This window comes from Oratosquilla oratoria, chromosome 18, assembly GCF_046742065.1.
Source record: "Oratosquilla oratoria isolate Oo_2021 chromosome 18, ASM4674206v1, whole genome shotgun sequence".
Lineage (NCBI taxonomy): Eukaryota > Metazoa > Arthropoda > Malacostraca > Stomatopoda > Squillidae > Oratosquilla > Oratosquilla oratoria.
This window is the reverse complement of record NC_134794.1, coordinates 4,768,833-4,787,878: the sequence shown is the minus strand read 5'-3', so window position 1 is coordinate 4,787,878 and position 19,046 is coordinate 4,768,833. Positions and strand designations below refer to the sequence as shown.

The window sequence follows — 19,046 nt, the reverse complement described above, 5'->3', positions numbered from 1 at the left end:
CCATAGACAAAATGTTCAACTGAATATTGTCAGCACAACCCCCTCTGAGGCAATCTCACAGGCTGTCACCCAAAGCCAATACATAATAAAACAAGACAAACTAAGAAAAACTCAACGACAATTTCCACAATGAACATACAAAACCATGTCATTATTAAACCTACAGAAGCAAAGACGTCATGCGTTTCCATAGGTTACAAGGAACTTACGATCCACTCACCAAAACTCTTTCCCACTATGTAAAAACATGTTCTACCCCCTTCTCACCGTGACGCCCCGGAATAAGACACAATTACATCAAACTCAAAACTATACTAACTCCACCTATTGTTAACATGATATAACTATCTCCAATACATTTGTCGATACTCAACATACAAAATATCATCACCTTACCAACTCAACTCTGAAAACATATAGTTCGGACAAATCAGCAACTTTAATGACATTAGGTGTTTGGTGCCGACCTCAGAAGTTTAAGCTCGTTTGTTTATTCTATACAAGGAACTTATTCATTCTTGTATGAAGGATTTTCTTATGTTTGGAGGTGATTGGCTTCACTCAATACTCTTGACAAAGGTAAAAACCAAACCCTTCTCCCATACTTTTTTTTCAAGCGATAATTATCTGCTCAGTATGCTCCAAAATATTTCATCCCTATCTCTTCTATCACTACTTTATTATTCTTTCTCTTTTGAACTCATAGAATGGGTACCTCCATTCCTTAGGAGGTTATGGAACATTACACTTTCCAAAACATTTCACCCTTTTTCTGTGAAATTGCATTTTCCAAGAGTCAAGAGTCAACCAGTACACCCTGTCTTTCCTTCCATCCATTGACCTGCTCTAAACTCGCTATCTTCCTGATGTTTTTCTACCTGTTTATGGCTTGTCCTCTTTCAAAAGGTGAGTCTCACGAGATTCCACCTCCATCAGCACTTGACCTTAAAACTGTACACTTTTTGTTCTCAGTAGACCTTTCATGTCGCAGTTTTTTTTTCCTTACTTTAAACCATGAAGATAAATAATACACCTGAATATTGTATCATGAGTAAGTATTGAAAATTCATATCGTGATATCATATCAATGTAATACTTCAAACGTGGAAAATGCTGGCCTCACAGACTAATGTTGTTTTTATGAGAGCTTTTATTACCACCACTGAGACTATGATAAGTGTGGACGTGAAGATTATCCAACATTATGGTGAGGAAATCCTCCACTGATATAGCTGCCTCCGTTCATCTAAACAGGCAATGTATGTTCACAATTAAATAAATTCTTCAAGAAGTAAAGAATGTTAGCGCACTACAACACAACTGGGACCATGTATTCCTCATGTAATCGTCGGAAAGAAGAAAAGAAAAGAGAATTTGAAGGAAATTCTTGTATTTAGACATGATACAGGGACATCGGTTTAAACGGTGTGGTTTTCCACCCAGTCAGCAAAGTAGGAGACCTCTGTGTAGACTCCGGGGTAGTTGGGGCGAGCACATCCATAGCCCCATGACACCACACCAGCAAGACGACCATCGCAGGCAAGAGGACCACCGGAGTCTCCTTGGCAGGAATCCTTTTCGCCATCACCGCCAGCACACATCATCGAGTCCAAGATCCTACTGGAACCGTAGGCATCGCGGCATTTACTGTCACTGATGACGGTGACGGTGACCTTCTGCAAGATGCTAGGAGAAGATCCTCCCTCAGTCAATGCTCCCCAACCAGTTACCTGGCAGTCACCACTGGCTACACCGGTTTCGAGGGGAATGCTTTTGACGTAGTCGTTCATGGTGAGGGGCTCGGCCAGCTTGAGAAGAGCAATGTCGTTGGTGGTTCTCCACGAGCTGTAGTCCTCGTGCAGGATGATCTTCTCGACCTTGATGGACTGCTCATTTCCTTCTTCCTTGTCCAGATTGTGCTCACCAGCAGTGATCTGGGATTAAGAAACCACTACCATTACATTCAGAAAAATAAAAGTGATGTGGTTATTGAAAATGAAGCACTACAAACACGCTCCTGTTTACTAAACAACATACCTGAAGATTCCTTGGGTTATCGTAGTTCTTTCCATAGACGCAGTGTCCAGCAGTGACTATGTAGTTCTCATTGTACACTGATCCACCACAGAAGTGGAAGATAAATCCCCATGAATTATCCTGGAAGCTGATCTGGTAAGGGAACTCTCCGGGTGTGGCATCCTCCCCTCCAACAATTTTGTTCAAGCCCAAGCGGAGGCGGGGCCTGTTTGCGGGTACGGCTGCAAATACATCAAGAACATTGGTCAATTGTTTGATAGAGTTTTTAGAAAGTGGCTACGTTTTTTGCGGTCAGTAATGTTTGAAGGAATTTGTCGCTATATCACATACCGAAGGCGCCGGCTACCAGGAGAGTGAAGATGAGGACCTTCATGACTGTAATGGTGAAGATGGAGCGTCCGACTCCTTTTTATCCGTGTCAGCGGTGAGCCGCTCCTCCCACAAAGACCACTGTATGGGAAAAACCCTCAGCATATCTCTTTCTTATCTAATTTCACCATAGATCTCGCCTAAACTGAAAATGTTATGGTATAGATTCCGTTCGTGATGCACAACCTATACAATATAGGTGTGTCCGAGGTATATATGAAAGGTGAAATTGGCGTTCCTTTAAACGTATTTGACTAACTGTTATATAACTAGGTATCAACAGGCAAAATCCATTTATGCTTTTAATCATTTTATTAATGAAAGAAAATTTGTATATATTATGAAGAGGTGTTTCATCCATGGTAAATAACTTTCAGGGGATTCCTTTTGTGTTACTACCAGGTGTAGTTAGCCCATATTATCGTCGAGATTAGGGAAGAGGAAATAGTTTCGGATATAAAAGATTTTCTGGTATTTTGATAATCTTGATAAATACGATGAGGAATACTATGAATTCAGAACCAAAAGCTTAACCCCAAAAACTCTAAACCTAACCCTCGCATTTACGTACCGTACCACCCCATTTATGTAAGAATACACGCTGAACAACAATGATGATGTTACATAACCGTGGTGTAGCTCCACGTTCACCTCAAACCATTCATTTTCTCCATTCCGTACTCTAACACAAGTTTTACTACTTACGTAAATTTTTTTGGCTGCCTTCAAAACCCTTCCCTCTACCCCATACATCTACAACACATTCCATAATATCTTCCTGTTAACACTTATACGCTCTCTTCAAGTAAATTATTCTCCCAAGACATCCTTACTTTTTGCCAAAAACCTCGCGGATATGTGCTTTACTACGAGAATTTGATTTATATACCCTCTTCCTTTCTTAAACCCTTACTACTCTTTCAAAATGATCAGTTCTGTTCCCCTCCCAATCATCTAAAATAAAACCATTTCGTATGCTTTTCCAACTACACCTAACTGGCTGATCCCGCTAAAGTGGAATTATATATGTACTCTTCTAGTCTTCTGGCACATTCCTCTCCCTTAGGCACACCTTAAAGAATATCACTATCCAATACAACACAGTTGCACAGATATAATACCTGTCTTAAGAAAACCTATTTTACTGACATACAACAAGAATGTCAGCTTATGATGTGGAAGACAATGTGGAACAGACTTAGAAAAAAGACAATAGAAACGCGCATTCTTCTCATCAATCTCGTCGAAAGACAATTGATAAAGAAACGAAGAATAATATTGCGATAAAAAAGAGGCTTATAAGAAATTCAAGCCCTCAAAATTTCTTAACAGATATCAAAGCTATTTGATAACCCAAAGGAATTTCGAAAAGTCGACCAGGAAAATAGCAACAGTTTGAAAATGAATCATAGATAAATCTTAAAAAAAAAAAAAAAAAAAAAAATCCGAAGGAACTCACAGCCACATTCGGATAAACATGTTATTAGGTATTATGTAGCCCACTAGCCGCCACCAATAGTCAACCTAATATCAAAATGAAAGTATATGCGATATCTAAAAGATGAATAAACAAATTCATAAATAAATGAAAAAATAGCTCAACATCCACAAACGAACCGCCTTAGAGTACTCTTATCTGAGTCATATGATAGGTTGAGCAGTAACATGATTCAGTTTAACGTCATGAATCTCCCCCTTTCAGAAAGATATAGGACGGTGCCTCCTTACGAAAGGCCTTTTGATGCATGTGAATTTACTTTAGCATGGAGGGGTGGGCTTGCAACCCGTCCCTGTCAAAATAAGTAAGCCTACTATGAAATGAGGCAGCAAAACGTAGAGCCAGGACCAGGGTAAACCTCAGGTGGGCTCTCCGTGTAGACGCCTGGAATATTCTTTTTCTCTCTCAGGACGCTTAGATAATACGTAGTGGCTCTCTCAGAGATGAGGAGACCAGACAGTGGTAAGATCAATAGTAAAAGTTATACCTACTTCTTGTCGGGCCGAACCAAACATAGCTAGCCGACTACAGCACGTCGTTATAAAGGTTACTTCTGTTGATGAGCATATAATGCTGGTGAGGCTGAAACACACCTTGGGCTTCATCTCTTTTATTGTGGTATATGCTCCTACTGAGGCGTACGAACTTGAGGAGAGGAAGATGTTGTTGTTGTTGTCGTTCCCTAGACTGTCTGTCCGAGCAGTCCCGTCTCCCCAAGGAATGCCATAGCCGAAACTGGGTTTTCCCACAAATCCTTTATAGAGCGTATGTTGTGTTGTTTGCGTGCATGATTGTGTATAATGCAGTCTTCCATTATGTGTTGTATGGTATGGGGTGAAGTGTTACATCCTGGGCAGCTGTTCACAACGCGGTCATCCAGCCTCTTCTGGTAGCTTAGAGGTGCTGGGTGGTGACCGCACCGCAGTCTGGCCAAGTGGACTCTGTCCTTTCGTGGGAGAGAGGATTCAGAAGGGTGGATATCAGGGGGTCTGGCATGCAGCAGTGTGTTGTCTTTCAGTGTGTTAATGGAGCGGTGAGTGATATGATTATGAATATGTTTCCGGAGGCTGGTATTTGGTGGTTGTGGAGGAAGAGAAGAGAGTATCTGTGCGTGATAAAGGTCTTTGGGTGTTGTTTTAATGTTTCTTGGTAGTGTAGCGGGTGTAATGTGTTTGTGGTGGCTGTTTGTGGCCCTGATAACATAAGCAACATCCACCTAAAACACATTGGACCACAAGGTATACATGCACTCACAAACATTGCAAACTACAGCTATTCACACAACACTATACCCGACATCTGGAAGCATGGTAAAATAATCACCATTCCAAAACCGAACAAAGACCCAACAATCCCAACATCGCACCGCCCAATCACACTTCTCTGCACCCCCTCTAAAGTCATTGAACGCCTAATACTTAAACTTGTCACACCACATATTCCCCTTGCTGACTCACAACACGGTTTTAGGCCACTACACTCCACAAACACTCTTCTGACAAACCTCACACAAAGAATTTTAGATGGCATTAATTCAGATAGGCTTGAATCCACAGCTGACTAGTACCCACCATAAAATACACTTATAGTTCTGGGTGACTTCAATACGATTACTGGCATTGACAGAGCTGGCTATGAAGTACAAAGTATGTATTACCCCCCCATCCCCACCCCCCCAACCCATGGTTCTCGAACCAGAAACATTAACAGGTCCCTCCTTCTAAATTTTACAAAGTCCAGAAGGCTGAGGATTGGTGATTTCTGATTCCAGAGACGAGAGCCACACCGATGGACATGGTATAGTAATACCGGAGGAGAAGCCAAGGAGATTATCAAATACCTGTTAGTACTCTTTGAAAGATTCTACAAACTGCAGGGTTTATCAGAGTGCTGCATTCTTTGAGACTCATCATAGACTTGTGGTCGCAACGAGAATCCCGAGAAGTAGCCCACCTGGAATTTATCTGGAGAAGGTCAGGGATAATGAATGTCCCCAGGAATATGCGATATCAATCCCTTGTTGGTATGCAGTCCTTCATACACTTGAAGACCCTGAAGATCTCTGGGACACCTTTAAGCGTGAAACTCTGACATCTACCGAGGAGTGCATTGGAGAGCGCGCAAGGTCGAGGAGTGGAGTGGCGTGACGAGAGACACAGGAGAATGTTGCCAGAATGTCTGGGAACCTGGACCGATAGAGGACTCAGAAACGGCGGAGTAGAGCTCTCATTAGAATGGATAAGGAGAGGCACGTCAGAGGAATCGCTGAGGATGTCGAGGGCTATTATAATGCAAGTGACCTCCAGGCTGCTTATCGAGATCTGAATAAACTCCGCTTCAAATTTGTGATCCAAAGGAACACAGTCCTAAATGTTGTTGGAGAGGCGTAGAGGGGTGTAGCACTGTGGCGAGTACTTTGAGCAGTTTATCAGTCGGACAGCTTCCCATCAATGGAATTCAGGTGACGGTTACTGGTCCACCAATAGACGAATGTGTGCCCTCTCTGACAGAGAACAAGAGATCAAAGAGGTTGTGGGTGAGTTGTAGGGTGGAAAGGCAGCTGTCATCTGCAATATCAGTGTAGAGTTGCTGAAACATGGAAGTGAGACCATAATCTGTGGGTTGCATGCTGTATGGTAGGCCGGTACAATTATTTCTGACTGTAAAAAGGGCCTGATCGTCCTTATCTGAAGGCGTAAAGGGGACCGGCAGGACTGCAACAACTAACACGGTATTGCACTGTTCGTTTTGCTAGGTAAAAGGCTTGCTCGTCTGTTGCTGACACGGGTTCGTTCACATCAGCTAAAGTTACGTGGGGTGCCCTGAGATCTTCTGCGGATCCGTGGGACTCCTATGAAGATAATTGACTCGATGCATGGCTTTTACTCTGAGACAGAGAGTACTGTAAAGTATGGAGGAGGAATTTCTAGCCTCTTTCCTGTTAATTCAGGAGTGAGGCAAGAATGCATCCTGACCCAAAAATATTTCAATTCCTGCATAATCTGGGTATTGGACAGAGTTGTCGATCAATGTCGGTGCGGAGCATCTCTTGGTAACACTTTGTCCCTGCTAATGATGCTGTCCTTCTTGTTAAGTCGTTGGAAATGTTGGTTGGATACCCTAAGCCACTGCACAGGGAGGCGAGACTGTTGGGACTCCACGTTTGGGATTACCAAGGAAGAACATGCCAACAAGGGACCATTTGGTTCATAACTAGGTGGAAAAAATAAAATATCATGAAATTATATGAAGTAAAAAAGAATAGATAAATAGATCAACAAATAAATAGATAAATAAATATATGATAGATAAATAAATGAATATATAAATAAGTAAATAATAGAATGAATAATAAACAATTATAAATAATGATAAAAATAAACAATAATGAATAAACAAATAAATAGAACAAAATAAATGGTAGGCATTACAGCATACTGCTTAGGTGTTTATTTAAATGAAAATGAAAACTTCGAAATACACTGCCTCTGCAGGAAGTTCATTCCATTCATCTACTACATGGCTGGCGAAGTTGTTTCTACCCACTTCCAAATTAGATCTACTTCCTGACAGATTGAGACCATTATTTCTTCTCTGGTTTGCATTCAGGGTGAAAATTTTGTCATTTTAGATGTTGTAAATTTCCTTTAGAATCTTACAAACCTGAATCTACGCTTTTTAGGGGAAATAGATTAGTATGCTTTAGTATGATTTATTTCTGATGTTTGGAATCATTGTTGTGGCTCACCGTTGTACTTTTCGAATCATTCAATGTCTTCAATGAGATGCGGTGACCACACGGAAACAGTATATTCCAAATGTGGACGAACTAACAGTCTATACCAGGGTTGGGGAACCTTTTTGTGCATGAAGGCCACCTTGCAATTCATCGTCCCACATAGAGGCCGCACTGATTTTTTTTTTTTTTTTTATCCCTTTTTAGGGGATGGTGTAAGTTTTCCATCCCCCTTCCTAAAAATTCAGTTTAAAAATATTTTTTTTTCATTTCAAAAATATACATATGTATAAAAATCGTTCCAATTTCTGGGAGTGACATCACTGAACACGGTTAACTTTGCTTTCGTCTATGTGTGTGGTGTATATTATAAGTTTCAGGTGTATAATGATTTCAGACTTAAAAAATATTCAAGGTCTTTTAAAAAGATAATATGTATATCAAAGGCCGCAGAAGGCCGCACTTGATGGCCCGGAAGGCCGCAGGTTCCCCACCCCTGGTCTATACAGTATAGCTTGTTAATGACAGATGGACTGTCAAAAGCAAAAGATCGCGCAATCAGTCCTAGAATCTTATTTGCCTTCTCTGAGGCGGAAATACACTTCTTAGACGATTTGAGAGCATTACTGATAATTACCCCGAGATCCATTTCACTATCCATTTTTGTTTACAAATTCCCAAATAACTTGAGATCGTACTTATTGTTATTTTTACCTATGTGCATAACCTTATATTTACTTGGGTTTAATTCCATTGCCCATTTTTAGACCAGTGCTGTAGTTTATCTAAATATTCTTGAATATCTAATTGGTTTAAGTGACCATTCGCCATTCCGCACAATTTTGTATCACAAACAAATTCGTAGATAACAGATTTCAGTCCGTGGTCTATATCATTTATATATACTATGAATAGAAGTGGCCCAAGAACGGAACCATGAGAAACTCCACAATACAGTCAGAAACTAAGTAAAAAATAAAACCTAGAGATGAATAACAAAAACCAAAACCAAAATAAAACGGCACTGCAAAACCAAATTCAATGTTGCCCAAGAAATTACCTTTCATTTCTGAAAAAAGGTTTTTCTCTGACCTACTCCCATGTGGTAGACAATCACAGCCTTCTTCTCATGCCATAGCCACTGGCGTCCCATAGGGCGCTCTTTTATCTACTATTCTTATTTTTCCTTTTTATAAATGTTTTATTGGCCCACACATTTTCCCCTATATACTCTTATGCTGGTTACACTACATTTTTCAACGTGATTCATTAAACGTCTTTCTCAAATTAAGTTTCATTATTATAAAAGGATCGCTGCGGAACACCTGACTTCTGACATTCCTCTCATATCTGATCAGAGTAGAGAAAATCTGGTGTCACTGAGCGTCACAAAGACAATTTCTTCACCTTTCCCCTCAACAAAATCTTCCCTTTTGTGTCATATTTTGTTTACTAAATGTCCTCGGGCTATCTTTTACTAGTAACGGAAAATCCAACACCTAATTAAAGACATTGACAGATTGGAAGCCAAATCTCATTAAAGACATTGACAGACTGGAAAAAGTACAACGGCGAGCCACAAAACTGATTCCAAATATAAAATATAAATCATACGAAAATCGACTAAAACATATGAATCTGTTTTCCTTAAAAAAGCGAAGGCTCAGAAGTGACTTGATACAATTCTTTAAGATTCTAAACGGAATTGACAACATCAAAAGTGATAAAAAATTCACACTGAATGAGAATCAGACAAGAAGCTATGGTCTCAAACTGTCAGGAATTAGATTTAATTTGGAAGTGGGTAGAAACAACTTCGCCAACCGTGTGGTTAATGAATGGAATAAACTTTCTGCAGAGTAAGTGCAATGTTGTTCAGTTCGAAGCTTTAAGAATCATTTAGATAAACACCTGAGCAAGATGCAGTAATGACTGTCATTTATTTTATATTATTTGTTTATTTGTTTTGTTATTATTTGTCTATTCTTTTATTATTTTTTGCTTGATTCACATTTGTTATTATTTATATGTCAATTTAATATTATTTACTATTCACCTGTTTGCTTATTATCTATGCATTTATTTAAATTATTTATTATCATTTATATTATTATATATTTATTTGTTTATTTACTTATTTATTCATCATCATGATTTTATTCGCATCCGACCTAGTTATGGACCAAAAGGTCTCCTGTCGGCATGCTCCGCTTTTGTGATCCTTTGTAAAACTACTGCCAGAGCACCTTGGGTGTTCTGTAATCACCTCAAAATCACCAACTCATCTGCTTATCCGATATAGGGTATCTATCTGTTATTGTATGAACTACATTTCTGTGTGTGGCTACCCCCCATGTAAGGGGGAAAAAGCCCTTGGTATATGTATGTATGTACATTTCTCATGTTTGGGGTGACTCCTCTCACGCAGTACTCTTAAGCAAGATAGAATCAATATCCTCTCGCCGATCATGGGACATGATACAAGGGCATCTATCTAGACGGCGTGTTTTGTCACCCAGTCAACAAAGTAGGAGACCTCTGTGTAGACTCCGGGGTAGTTGGGGCGAGCACATCCATAGCCCCATGACACCACACCAGCAAGACGACCATCACAGGCAAGAGGACCACCGGAGTCTTCTTGACAGGAATCCTTTTCGCCATCACCGCCAGCACACAGCATCGAGTCGAAGATCTCATCGGGACCGTAGGCGTCGCGGCATTCCTTGTCAGAAACGATGGTGACGGTGACCTTCTGCAGGACACTGGGATAAGATCCTCCTTCAGAGAGCGCTCCCCAACCGGTCACCTGGCAGTCACCACTGGCTACATCGGTTTCGAGAGGGATGCCTTCGACGTACTTGTTTATTTCGAGGGGCTTGACCAGCTTGAGCAGGGAGATGTCGTTGCTGGCGTTCCATGCGTTGTAGCCCTCGTGGAGGATGATCCTCTCGACCTCGATGGACTGCTCATGTCCTTCTTCCTTGTCCAGATCGTGGTCACCAGCAGTGATCTACGATCAGAAAGTCCTTACCATTAGAACTAAGATAATGAAACTATGGAAATATATTTTTCGAGTATGAATCCCTACAAACGCACTGGCATCTATACCAAAGACTATACCTGAAGATTACTTGGGTTGTCGTAGTTATTTCCATAGACGCAGTGTCCAGCAGTGACTATGTAGTTCTCATTATACACTGATCCACCACAGAAGTGGAAGACAGATCCCCAAAAGATATCTTGGATGCTGATCTGGTAAGGGAACTCTCCGGGTGTGGCATCCTCCCCTCCAACAATTTTGTTCAAGCCCAAGCGGAGGCGGGGCCTGTTTGCGGGTACGGCTGAAACAACATCAAGAACCTTGCTCAACCATTTACCAAACACTACACTTTTCTTCAATTAGCATAATTTGAAGTTGCAACTACATCACTTACCGAAGGCGCCGGCTACCAGGAGGGCGACGATGATGGTCCTCATGACTACAATGGTGAACACGAAGCGTCCGAGTGCTGTTTTATGCATGTCACCGTTCAGTTGCTCCTCCCACTCAGATGCATGAGAAAATTATATTCATTTATCTTTTTCTCGTATAATTTTACATGTTTTTTGTGAAATTCTAGGAATAGATACCAGTGATATCACACAAATTAAAAACTATAAACTTATCTAATGACTATTTCAAATGTCAAATTAGTGTAGTCATAGACACTTTTAATTAAGTTAACATTGTTTTTAAATACCTACAAGAAAATATTGGTTTGTTCGGTCCAAGACATTACGTTTTCTAGTTATTGAGTGATTTTGGTATTTCATGAATACATTATGCCTTAAATGCGGTCTGTAATTGTTTGGGTCTTCCTTGTCTCCTCCTTTATAAATTGGTACGATATCTGCATTTTTTCCAACCTTCTTGTATTTTTCCTTCTTTGAGTGAGCAATTTACTATGTTATGTATTTTGTCTATTAATTCTTCTTTACATTCTTTTAGTATCCAATTTGCGATTTCATCCGGTCCGTGCGATTTCCTGACATCATGGTTCATTATTTGGTTCATTATTTCTTTACGTGTTACTATTTTTTCTCTCATGGGGGGGATTTCACCATTCGCCCTTCATCCCGATGTTGTACATTTTCTCTATTTTTCTTTTTTAAATTAAGTTTCATCATTATAAAAGGATCGCTGCAGAATATCTGACTTCTGATATTCCTGTCATATCTGATCAGAGTAGAGGAAAGCTGGTATCATTGAGCGCCACAAAGACAATTTCTTTACCTTTCCCCTCAACAAAATTCTCCTCAGATCAATCTCTTTCTCTGTTGTGTTACATATTTTTTACTAAAAGTCCTTGGGCTATCTTTTACTGGTAACGGAAAATCAAACACCTCAACTACTACTAGAACAGCTTGGGTGTTCTGTAATGTTCCGATACAGAGTATTTATTTGTTCTTGTATGAAGTACATTTCTCATGTTTGGGGTGACTCGTCTCACGCAGTACTCTTATGTAAGATAAAGTCAATATCCTTTCGCCGACCATAGGATTTTCCCTGTTAGTCATAGAATTGCATTTCTATCTCTTGTATCACTATTTTCATGATATTTTTTCCTGAACTCAATAGCTGTGTGCTCCCCTTTCTTAGAAGACCATGCAACATTAGATTTTCAGATTTTCTATGACTTAAACTCTTGCAAAAGATGAAGTTCAAGACAGTTTCCTTACCCTGGCATTTGACTTCAAACTGGTATAGTTTCTGTTTTTAGCGGTCACTTCATTGTTGTAATATATGGTAATTTTGCCTCTATTAAACATATACATCTAGCTTGGGTGTTATGAGTAAATTATCTAAATCCATGTCACTCTACAACACAACCATGAACAGATACTATTCATGTGAAAACAAAAAGAAAAGGGTAAAGTAAAAAAGATTTCAAGGAAATGCTTGTATTTAGACATGATACAAGGGCATCTATCTAGACGGCGTGTTTTGTCACCCAGTCAGCAAAGTAGGAGACCTCGGTGTAGACTCCAGGGTACTTGGGGCGAGCACAACCATAGCCCCAGGAGACCACACCAGCAAGACGACCATTGCAGGCAAGGGGGCCAACCTGTGATCTCTCCGAGTGTTCGTGCTCATACGGGTGACCTCCCCCAGTTTCTACACGGTGTCTTCTCCCCGTGCTTTTCTCTTCATTTAAATATGCTTCCTTTTCCATTCTTATTTACATCAACTGAGGATGCAGAAAGATCTGCGAAACGTTTTGAAATTTGTTCTGCTTGTATTTTGTTTTTTGCTGTATTCTTTGTCTTTTCTTATATTTAGTTTACTGTGTGCTGTATTTTTTGTGTTCATTATAACTTTTGTTTCCTATGAGTTTTGGAAATTTGATTTACTCCCTTTCCCCCTATCAGAAATCTACTTTTCGCAAGCTTGAGAGCTCACGGAAAAAGTTAATTAATAATTCTTTTGCTGTCGTTTTTAACAGAATATGCATCAGAGAGAATCTCCTGCCACGCTTCACCAATATATATATATATTACAAAGGAATTACAAAGGCGGAACATGCCGACAGGAGACCTTTTGATCCATATCTAGGTCGGATGCGAAAAAAAATCATAATAATAATAATGAATAAATAAAAACTATAATAATGTAAATAACAAATGAAATACATAAAGTCATAGGTATGGTTAAATAATAAACAAACAGGTAAATAGAAAATAATAATAAATTGACATATAACTAATAATAAATGAGAATCAAACAGACAAATGTTAACAAAACAAAAACAAATCATATAAAATAAATGATAATCATCACAGCAACTTTCTTTCCCCGTTCCCTCCATTCTTATTATTCAATCTCAAGCATGTGTATCTCAACTTGTACTCGAAAAAGCTGTAATAAGCCAAACGTTGTACAAATAAAGGCTCCATCCTCATATGGTGAATGACGCGGTAGTTCATTCCTTCCCGCGATATTCTCGCATCTCTTTCGGTCTTTGAGATCGTAAACGGAATCGTAGATTACGATGATGGAACGACGCATGGGTGGTTGATATTTGTATGTACCTAGTTGTATTACACGGAAGGGGAACTATACTCGTAGTGACCGTCTTTGCATCTCTCAGCGTCTAGTTTGTTCTTAAATTCTTGTATGGTGTTTGCACATACTATTGTTTTGTCTAATTCATTCCAGATATCTACCACTCTGTGTGGAAAATTCTATTTTTTCAGATCTCTTCTATAACTATCATTTTTGAGTTTCTTTTCATGCACCCTAGTTTTTTTTTTATCACACTTTATTCTAGTTTGTTCTTAAATTCTTGTATGCTGTTTGCACATATTATTGTTTTGTCTAATTTGTTCCAGACATCTACCACTGTGTGCAAAACTATTTTTTTCAGATCTCTTCTGTGACTATCATTTTTTAGTTTCTTTTCATGCCCTCTAGTTTTTCTTTTATCCCACTTTCATTAAGTGCAGGGGGAGACGAGTTGTGCTCTTGCGTCAAGGTAAGGTTTCAAACTCTGTCTCCTTATGATAGTTTCAGTTACTTTGTAAGTATTGGGGGGGAAAAGTCTTACATTGTTTAACATTGCGCACATTTACACCCATCCCCCGGCCGGTGGACCAAGAATATTATTACTATTTTTTTTTTTTTTTTTTGTATTTGATAAGATTATATATACATAAACATATACATACACACACACATACATATACATATATATATATATATATACACATACACGCATGCATGTATATACATGTATATATGTATATATATGTATACATATTACATATATATATATATACATATAGATATATACATATACATATTTATGACAATACATTGTGCTGTTATACACACACGCAGACCCACACGACACAAAATAATACACGTCGACCAGTTACACTTAACATAATTTAGTACACTTCCTAACGTCAATATAAAAAAAAATATCAAATACTTCGATGCTAATTTTGCTCAGTTTTTCAGCTCCCCGCCCATCACAAAAAAAAAGGAGAGAAAAAATGCAAAAATGCAAAAATACTTGCAAGTAGACGTCACCTGCTTTAAGAAAACATCTCTCTTCGCTTTTGTCCTTCTCGCGTCTGGCAATCCGACCATTACCAAGCCACTGGCAGAAGTTGCCGAGAATATTGAAGTGTGGAAGACAAATGAGTGGAAGGGCGGTGAACTAAACACAGAGAACAGTTGGAGTTTTATTCACTGACGTTTCGTCCTTACCAGGACATTCTCAAAGTACATGCAGTCTCAGAAAATGAACAGCTTATATAATCCATCCTTCCCGTGTTAGCTGCTGGATCGACCTGATAGAGACATCACCAAGGAGATTCGGGTTCTCCTTCTGAAAGAGAAGAACCCGAATCTCCTTGGTGATGTCTCTATCAGGTCGATCCAGCAGCTACTACACGATGACCTGAATTATAAAAGTTACCATGCCCGCACTACTCCTTGGGTTACTCGTCGGCAAGTTGTTAAACGTCTAAAATTTGCCAAGAAATATTCAACATGGACAGATGAACAGTAGAAAACAGTCTTCTGGAGTGACGAATCGACTTTCACAGTGACTGGCACTCCAGCAGCTAAGGTCTACCGCAAGCCTGGTAATGACACCTTGAAACCTCGCTTCACGAACGTCAAGCACCCTGCCTCGCTTATGGTTTGGGCAGGATTTACGTATTATGGTGTTGGCAAGCTCGTTGTACTCCCTGCTAATGAAAAAGTAAATTAGTATAACTATTTGGAGTTATTGACTGACTATCTTCCTGACTGTTTTGAGGAGACCAAGGCCGAGGTTTTTATGCAGGATGGAGTACCTGCTCACACGGCCAAACTTGTGACAGACTGGCTAAGAGACTGTGAAGTGAGTTATATGAAAGACTGGCCGGGTAACAGTCCCGATATTAACCCGATAGAAAACCTTTGGGGTTTAATGAAAAGAAAATTGCGTGACATGGACACCTCATCAGTGCCACGGTTGGAATTCGCTATTCGCCAGCTCTGGGCCTCCATACCTGAAACAACCCTCCATAACCTTCTTGGCACTATCAGCTCCAGGACGTCTCCAGAAGGTGATACAGAGGAAGGAATATTCATTTTAACCAATTTCTATATGTAAGTACCATAACTTGCATTATTTCATATATTTTCACATGCAAACTAACCTTCATCTTCAGTTTACGGGTTTCATTAAGGGCGGCGTCATTACTTTCGGCGCATACTGTATATATATATATATATATATATATATATATACATACATATATATGCATATATATATATATATACATATATATATATATATATATATATATTGATAAGAACACGGGTACGTGTGTTCACTTATGCAAAGTAGACCACTTGGAAAAAGAAACTAACAAAGCAGAGCGCATTCGTATATTACATCTTTAGTGCAAAAAGTACATAGTTGAACAGAAATACGTAGGTTATATATATACATGAAGAAGGAACAAGGACAGTTTACATAAGAGTAGAGGACATTTACCACCTGGAAAGCGGTAAGTCGAGTCGCAAGGGTCAATGCATCCCACTAATGAGGGAGGGGGGACATTAGGTCACAGTCGCAGAGTTACATTTTACCTTATTATTATTCTTTTGTTTATTTATTGGTAGATAAAACTTCCCAACCAAAATCATCTTTCAGTTATCATAATGCCATTTCAAGAAAAAAAAATTTAAGTGCCACAGAATTATTAAAAAGATTTAACGTAAACATAATTTTTAAGAATAATAGTACAGTAAAACATATGCTCATCAACAGTAGTATTAAAGATAAAAAAAGGATGCATTTATAGAATTCCTGGCAAAACGTGTAATCAATTTTACATAGGTCAAACTGCCAAACCCTTAAGCATCAGGATTGAACAATGTAAGAAAAATATTAGGGATGGTAATAATTCCAGTGGAATCTTCAAACATGTTCAATTGAATAATCATCCTGTTAATTGGGGTAATGCCCATACCGTCTATCACACCAATGATATAATAGTAAGAAAATTAATAGAGTGCACTTTGATCCATACCACCAGTGATCAAAATAAAAACTTAAACAAAGGCTTATATAAACTTGACAGTTTTATCTGTCAAGAAATAAACAAAAGAATAATAAGGTGAAATGTAGCCCTGCGACTGTGACCTGATGTCGCCCCTCCCTCATTAGTTTTACGCATTGACCCTTCCGACCTGACCCACCGCTTTCCAGGGAGTCAATAGCCTCTACTCTTATGTAAACTGTCCTTATTCCTTATATATATATATATATATATATATATATATATATATATATATATATATAAACTATGTATATCTGTTCAATTATGTACTTTTTGCATTAAAGATGTAATATGCGAAAGCGCTGTTTCGTTAGTTTCTTTTTCCAAGTAGTCTACTTTGCATAAGTGAACATACGTACCCGTGTTCTTATCGGCATATATATATATATATATATATATATATATGTATATATATATAAATTCAATATCACATTAACCATAGACAAAATGTTCAACTGAATATTGTCAGCACAACCCCCTCCGAGGCAATCTCACAGGCTGTCACCCAAAGCCAATACATAATAAAACAAGACAAACCAAGAAAAACTCAACGACAAATTCGACAATGAACATACAAAACCATGCCATTATTAAACCTACAGAAGCAAAGACGTCATGCGTTTCCATAGGTTACAAGGAACTTACGATCCACTCACCAAAACTCTTTCCCACTATGTAAAAACATGCTCTACCCCCTTCTCACCGTGACGCCCCGGAATAAGACACAATTACATCAAACTCAAAACTATACTAACTCCACCTATTGTTATTTTGATATAACTATCTCCAATACATTTGTCGATACTCAACATACAAAATATCATCACCTTACCAACTCAACTCTGAAAACATATAGTTCGGACAAATCAGCAACTTTAATGACATTAGGTGGAATAAATCTGACCTCACAGACTAATGTTGTTTTTATGAGAGCTTTTATTACCATCTCTGAGACTATGATAAGTGTGGACGTGAAGATTATCCAACATTATGGTGAGGAAATCCTCCACTGATATAGCTGCCTCCGTCCATCTAAACAGGCAATGTATGTTCACAATTAAATAAATTCTTCAAGAAGTAAAGAATGTTAGCGCACTACAACACAACTGGGACCATGTATTCCTCATGTAATCGTCGGAAAGAAGAAAAGAAAAGAGAATTTGAAGGAAATTCTTGTATTTAGACATGATACAGGGACATCGGTTTAAACGGCGTGGTTTTCCACCCAGTCAGCAAAGTAGGAGACCTCTGTGTAGACTCCGGGGTAGTTGGGGCGAGCACATCCATAGCCCCATGACACCACACCAGCAAGACGACCATCGCAGGCAAGAGGACCACCGGAGTCTCCTTGGCAGGAATCCTTTTCGCCATCACCGCCAGCACACATCATCGAGTCCAAGATCTTACTGGAACCGTAGGCATCGCGGCATTCACTGTCACTGATGACGGTGACGGTGACCTTCTGCAAGATGCTAGGAGAAGATCCTCCTTCAGTCAATGCTCCCCAACCAGTTACCTGGCAGTCACCACTGGCTACACCGGTTTCGAGGGGAATGCTTTTGACGTAGTCGTTCATGGTGAGGGGCTCGGCCAGCTTGAGAAGAGCAATGTCGTTGGTGGTTCTCCACGAGCTGTAGTCCTCGTGCAGGGTGATCTTCTCGACCTTGATGGACTGCTCATTTCCTTCTTCCTTGTCCAGATTGTGCTCACCAGCAGTGATCTGGGATTAAGAAACCATTACCATTACATCCAGAAAAATAAAAGTGATGTGGTTATTGAAAATGAAGCACTACAAACACGCTCCTGTTTACTAAACAACATACCTGAAGATTCCTTGGGTTATCGTAGTTCTTTCCATAGACGCAGTGTCCAGCAGTGACTATGTAGTTCTCATTGTACACTGATCCACCACAGAAGTGGAAGATAAATCCCCATGAATTATCCTGGAAGCTGATCTGGTAAGGGAACTCTCCGGGTGTGGCATCCTCCCCTCCAACAATTTTGTTCAAGCCCAAGCGGAGGCGGGGCCTGTTTGCGGGTACGGCTGCAAATACATCAAGAACATTGGTCAATTGTTTGATAGAGTTTTTAGAAAGTGGCTACGTTTTTTGCGGTCAGTAATGTTTGAAGGAATTTGTCGCTATATCACATACCGAAGGCGCCGGCTACCAGGAGAGTGAAGATGAGGACCTTCATGACTGTAATGGTGAAGATGGAGCGTCCGACTCCTTTTTATCCGTGTCAGCGGTGAGCCGCTCCTCCCACAAAGACCACTGTATGGGAAAAACCCTCAGCATATCTCTT

The 19,046-nt window shown here is 39.5% G+C and overlaps 3 protein-coding genes across 3 annotated transcripts; all 3 read right to left on the bottom strand.

The window, feature by feature from the left end:
* Positions 1–1,387: 1,387 nt before the first annotated feature.
* LOC143035010 (trypsin-1-like) lies at positions 1,388–7,463 on the bottom strand. The gene is made up of 3 exons (XM_076201401.1): positions 2,368–7,463; positions 2,038–2,258; positions 1,388–1,934 (listed from the first exon to the last, which is right to left on the bottom strand). Exons 1-3 carry the CDS (start codon positions 2,408–2,410, stop codon positions 1,419–1,421), a joined length of 780 nt encoding a protein of 259 aa, XP_076057516.1. The 5' UTR covers positions 2,411–7,463; the 3' UTR covers positions 1,388–1,418.
* Positions 7,464–7,915: 452 nt separating this feature from the next.
* Positions 7,916–12,763, bottom strand: LOC143035006 (trypsin-1-like). Its single transcript, XM_076201398.1, has 3 exons — positions 11,075–12,763; positions 10,761–10,981; positions 7,916–10,650 (listed from the first exon to the last, which is right to left on the bottom strand). The coding sequence occupies exons 1-3, from the start codon at positions 11,160–11,162 to the stop codon at positions 10,135–10,137; spliced, it is 825 nt and encodes a 274-aa protein (XP_076057513.1). The 5' UTR covers positions 11,163–12,763; the 3' UTR covers positions 7,916–10,134.
* Positions 12,764–17,933: 5,170 nt separating this feature from the next.
* LOC143035008 (trypsin-1-like) lies at positions 17,934–19,046 on the bottom strand. The gene is made up of 3 exons (XM_076201400.1): positions 18,896–19,046; positions 18,566–18,786; positions 17,934–18,462 (listed from the first exon to the last, which is right to left on the bottom strand). The coding sequence occupies exons 1-3, from the start codon at positions 18,936–18,938 to the stop codon at positions 17,947–17,949; spliced, it is 780 nt and encodes a 259-aa protein (XP_076057515.1). The 5' UTR covers positions 18,939–19,046; the 3' UTR covers positions 17,934–17,946.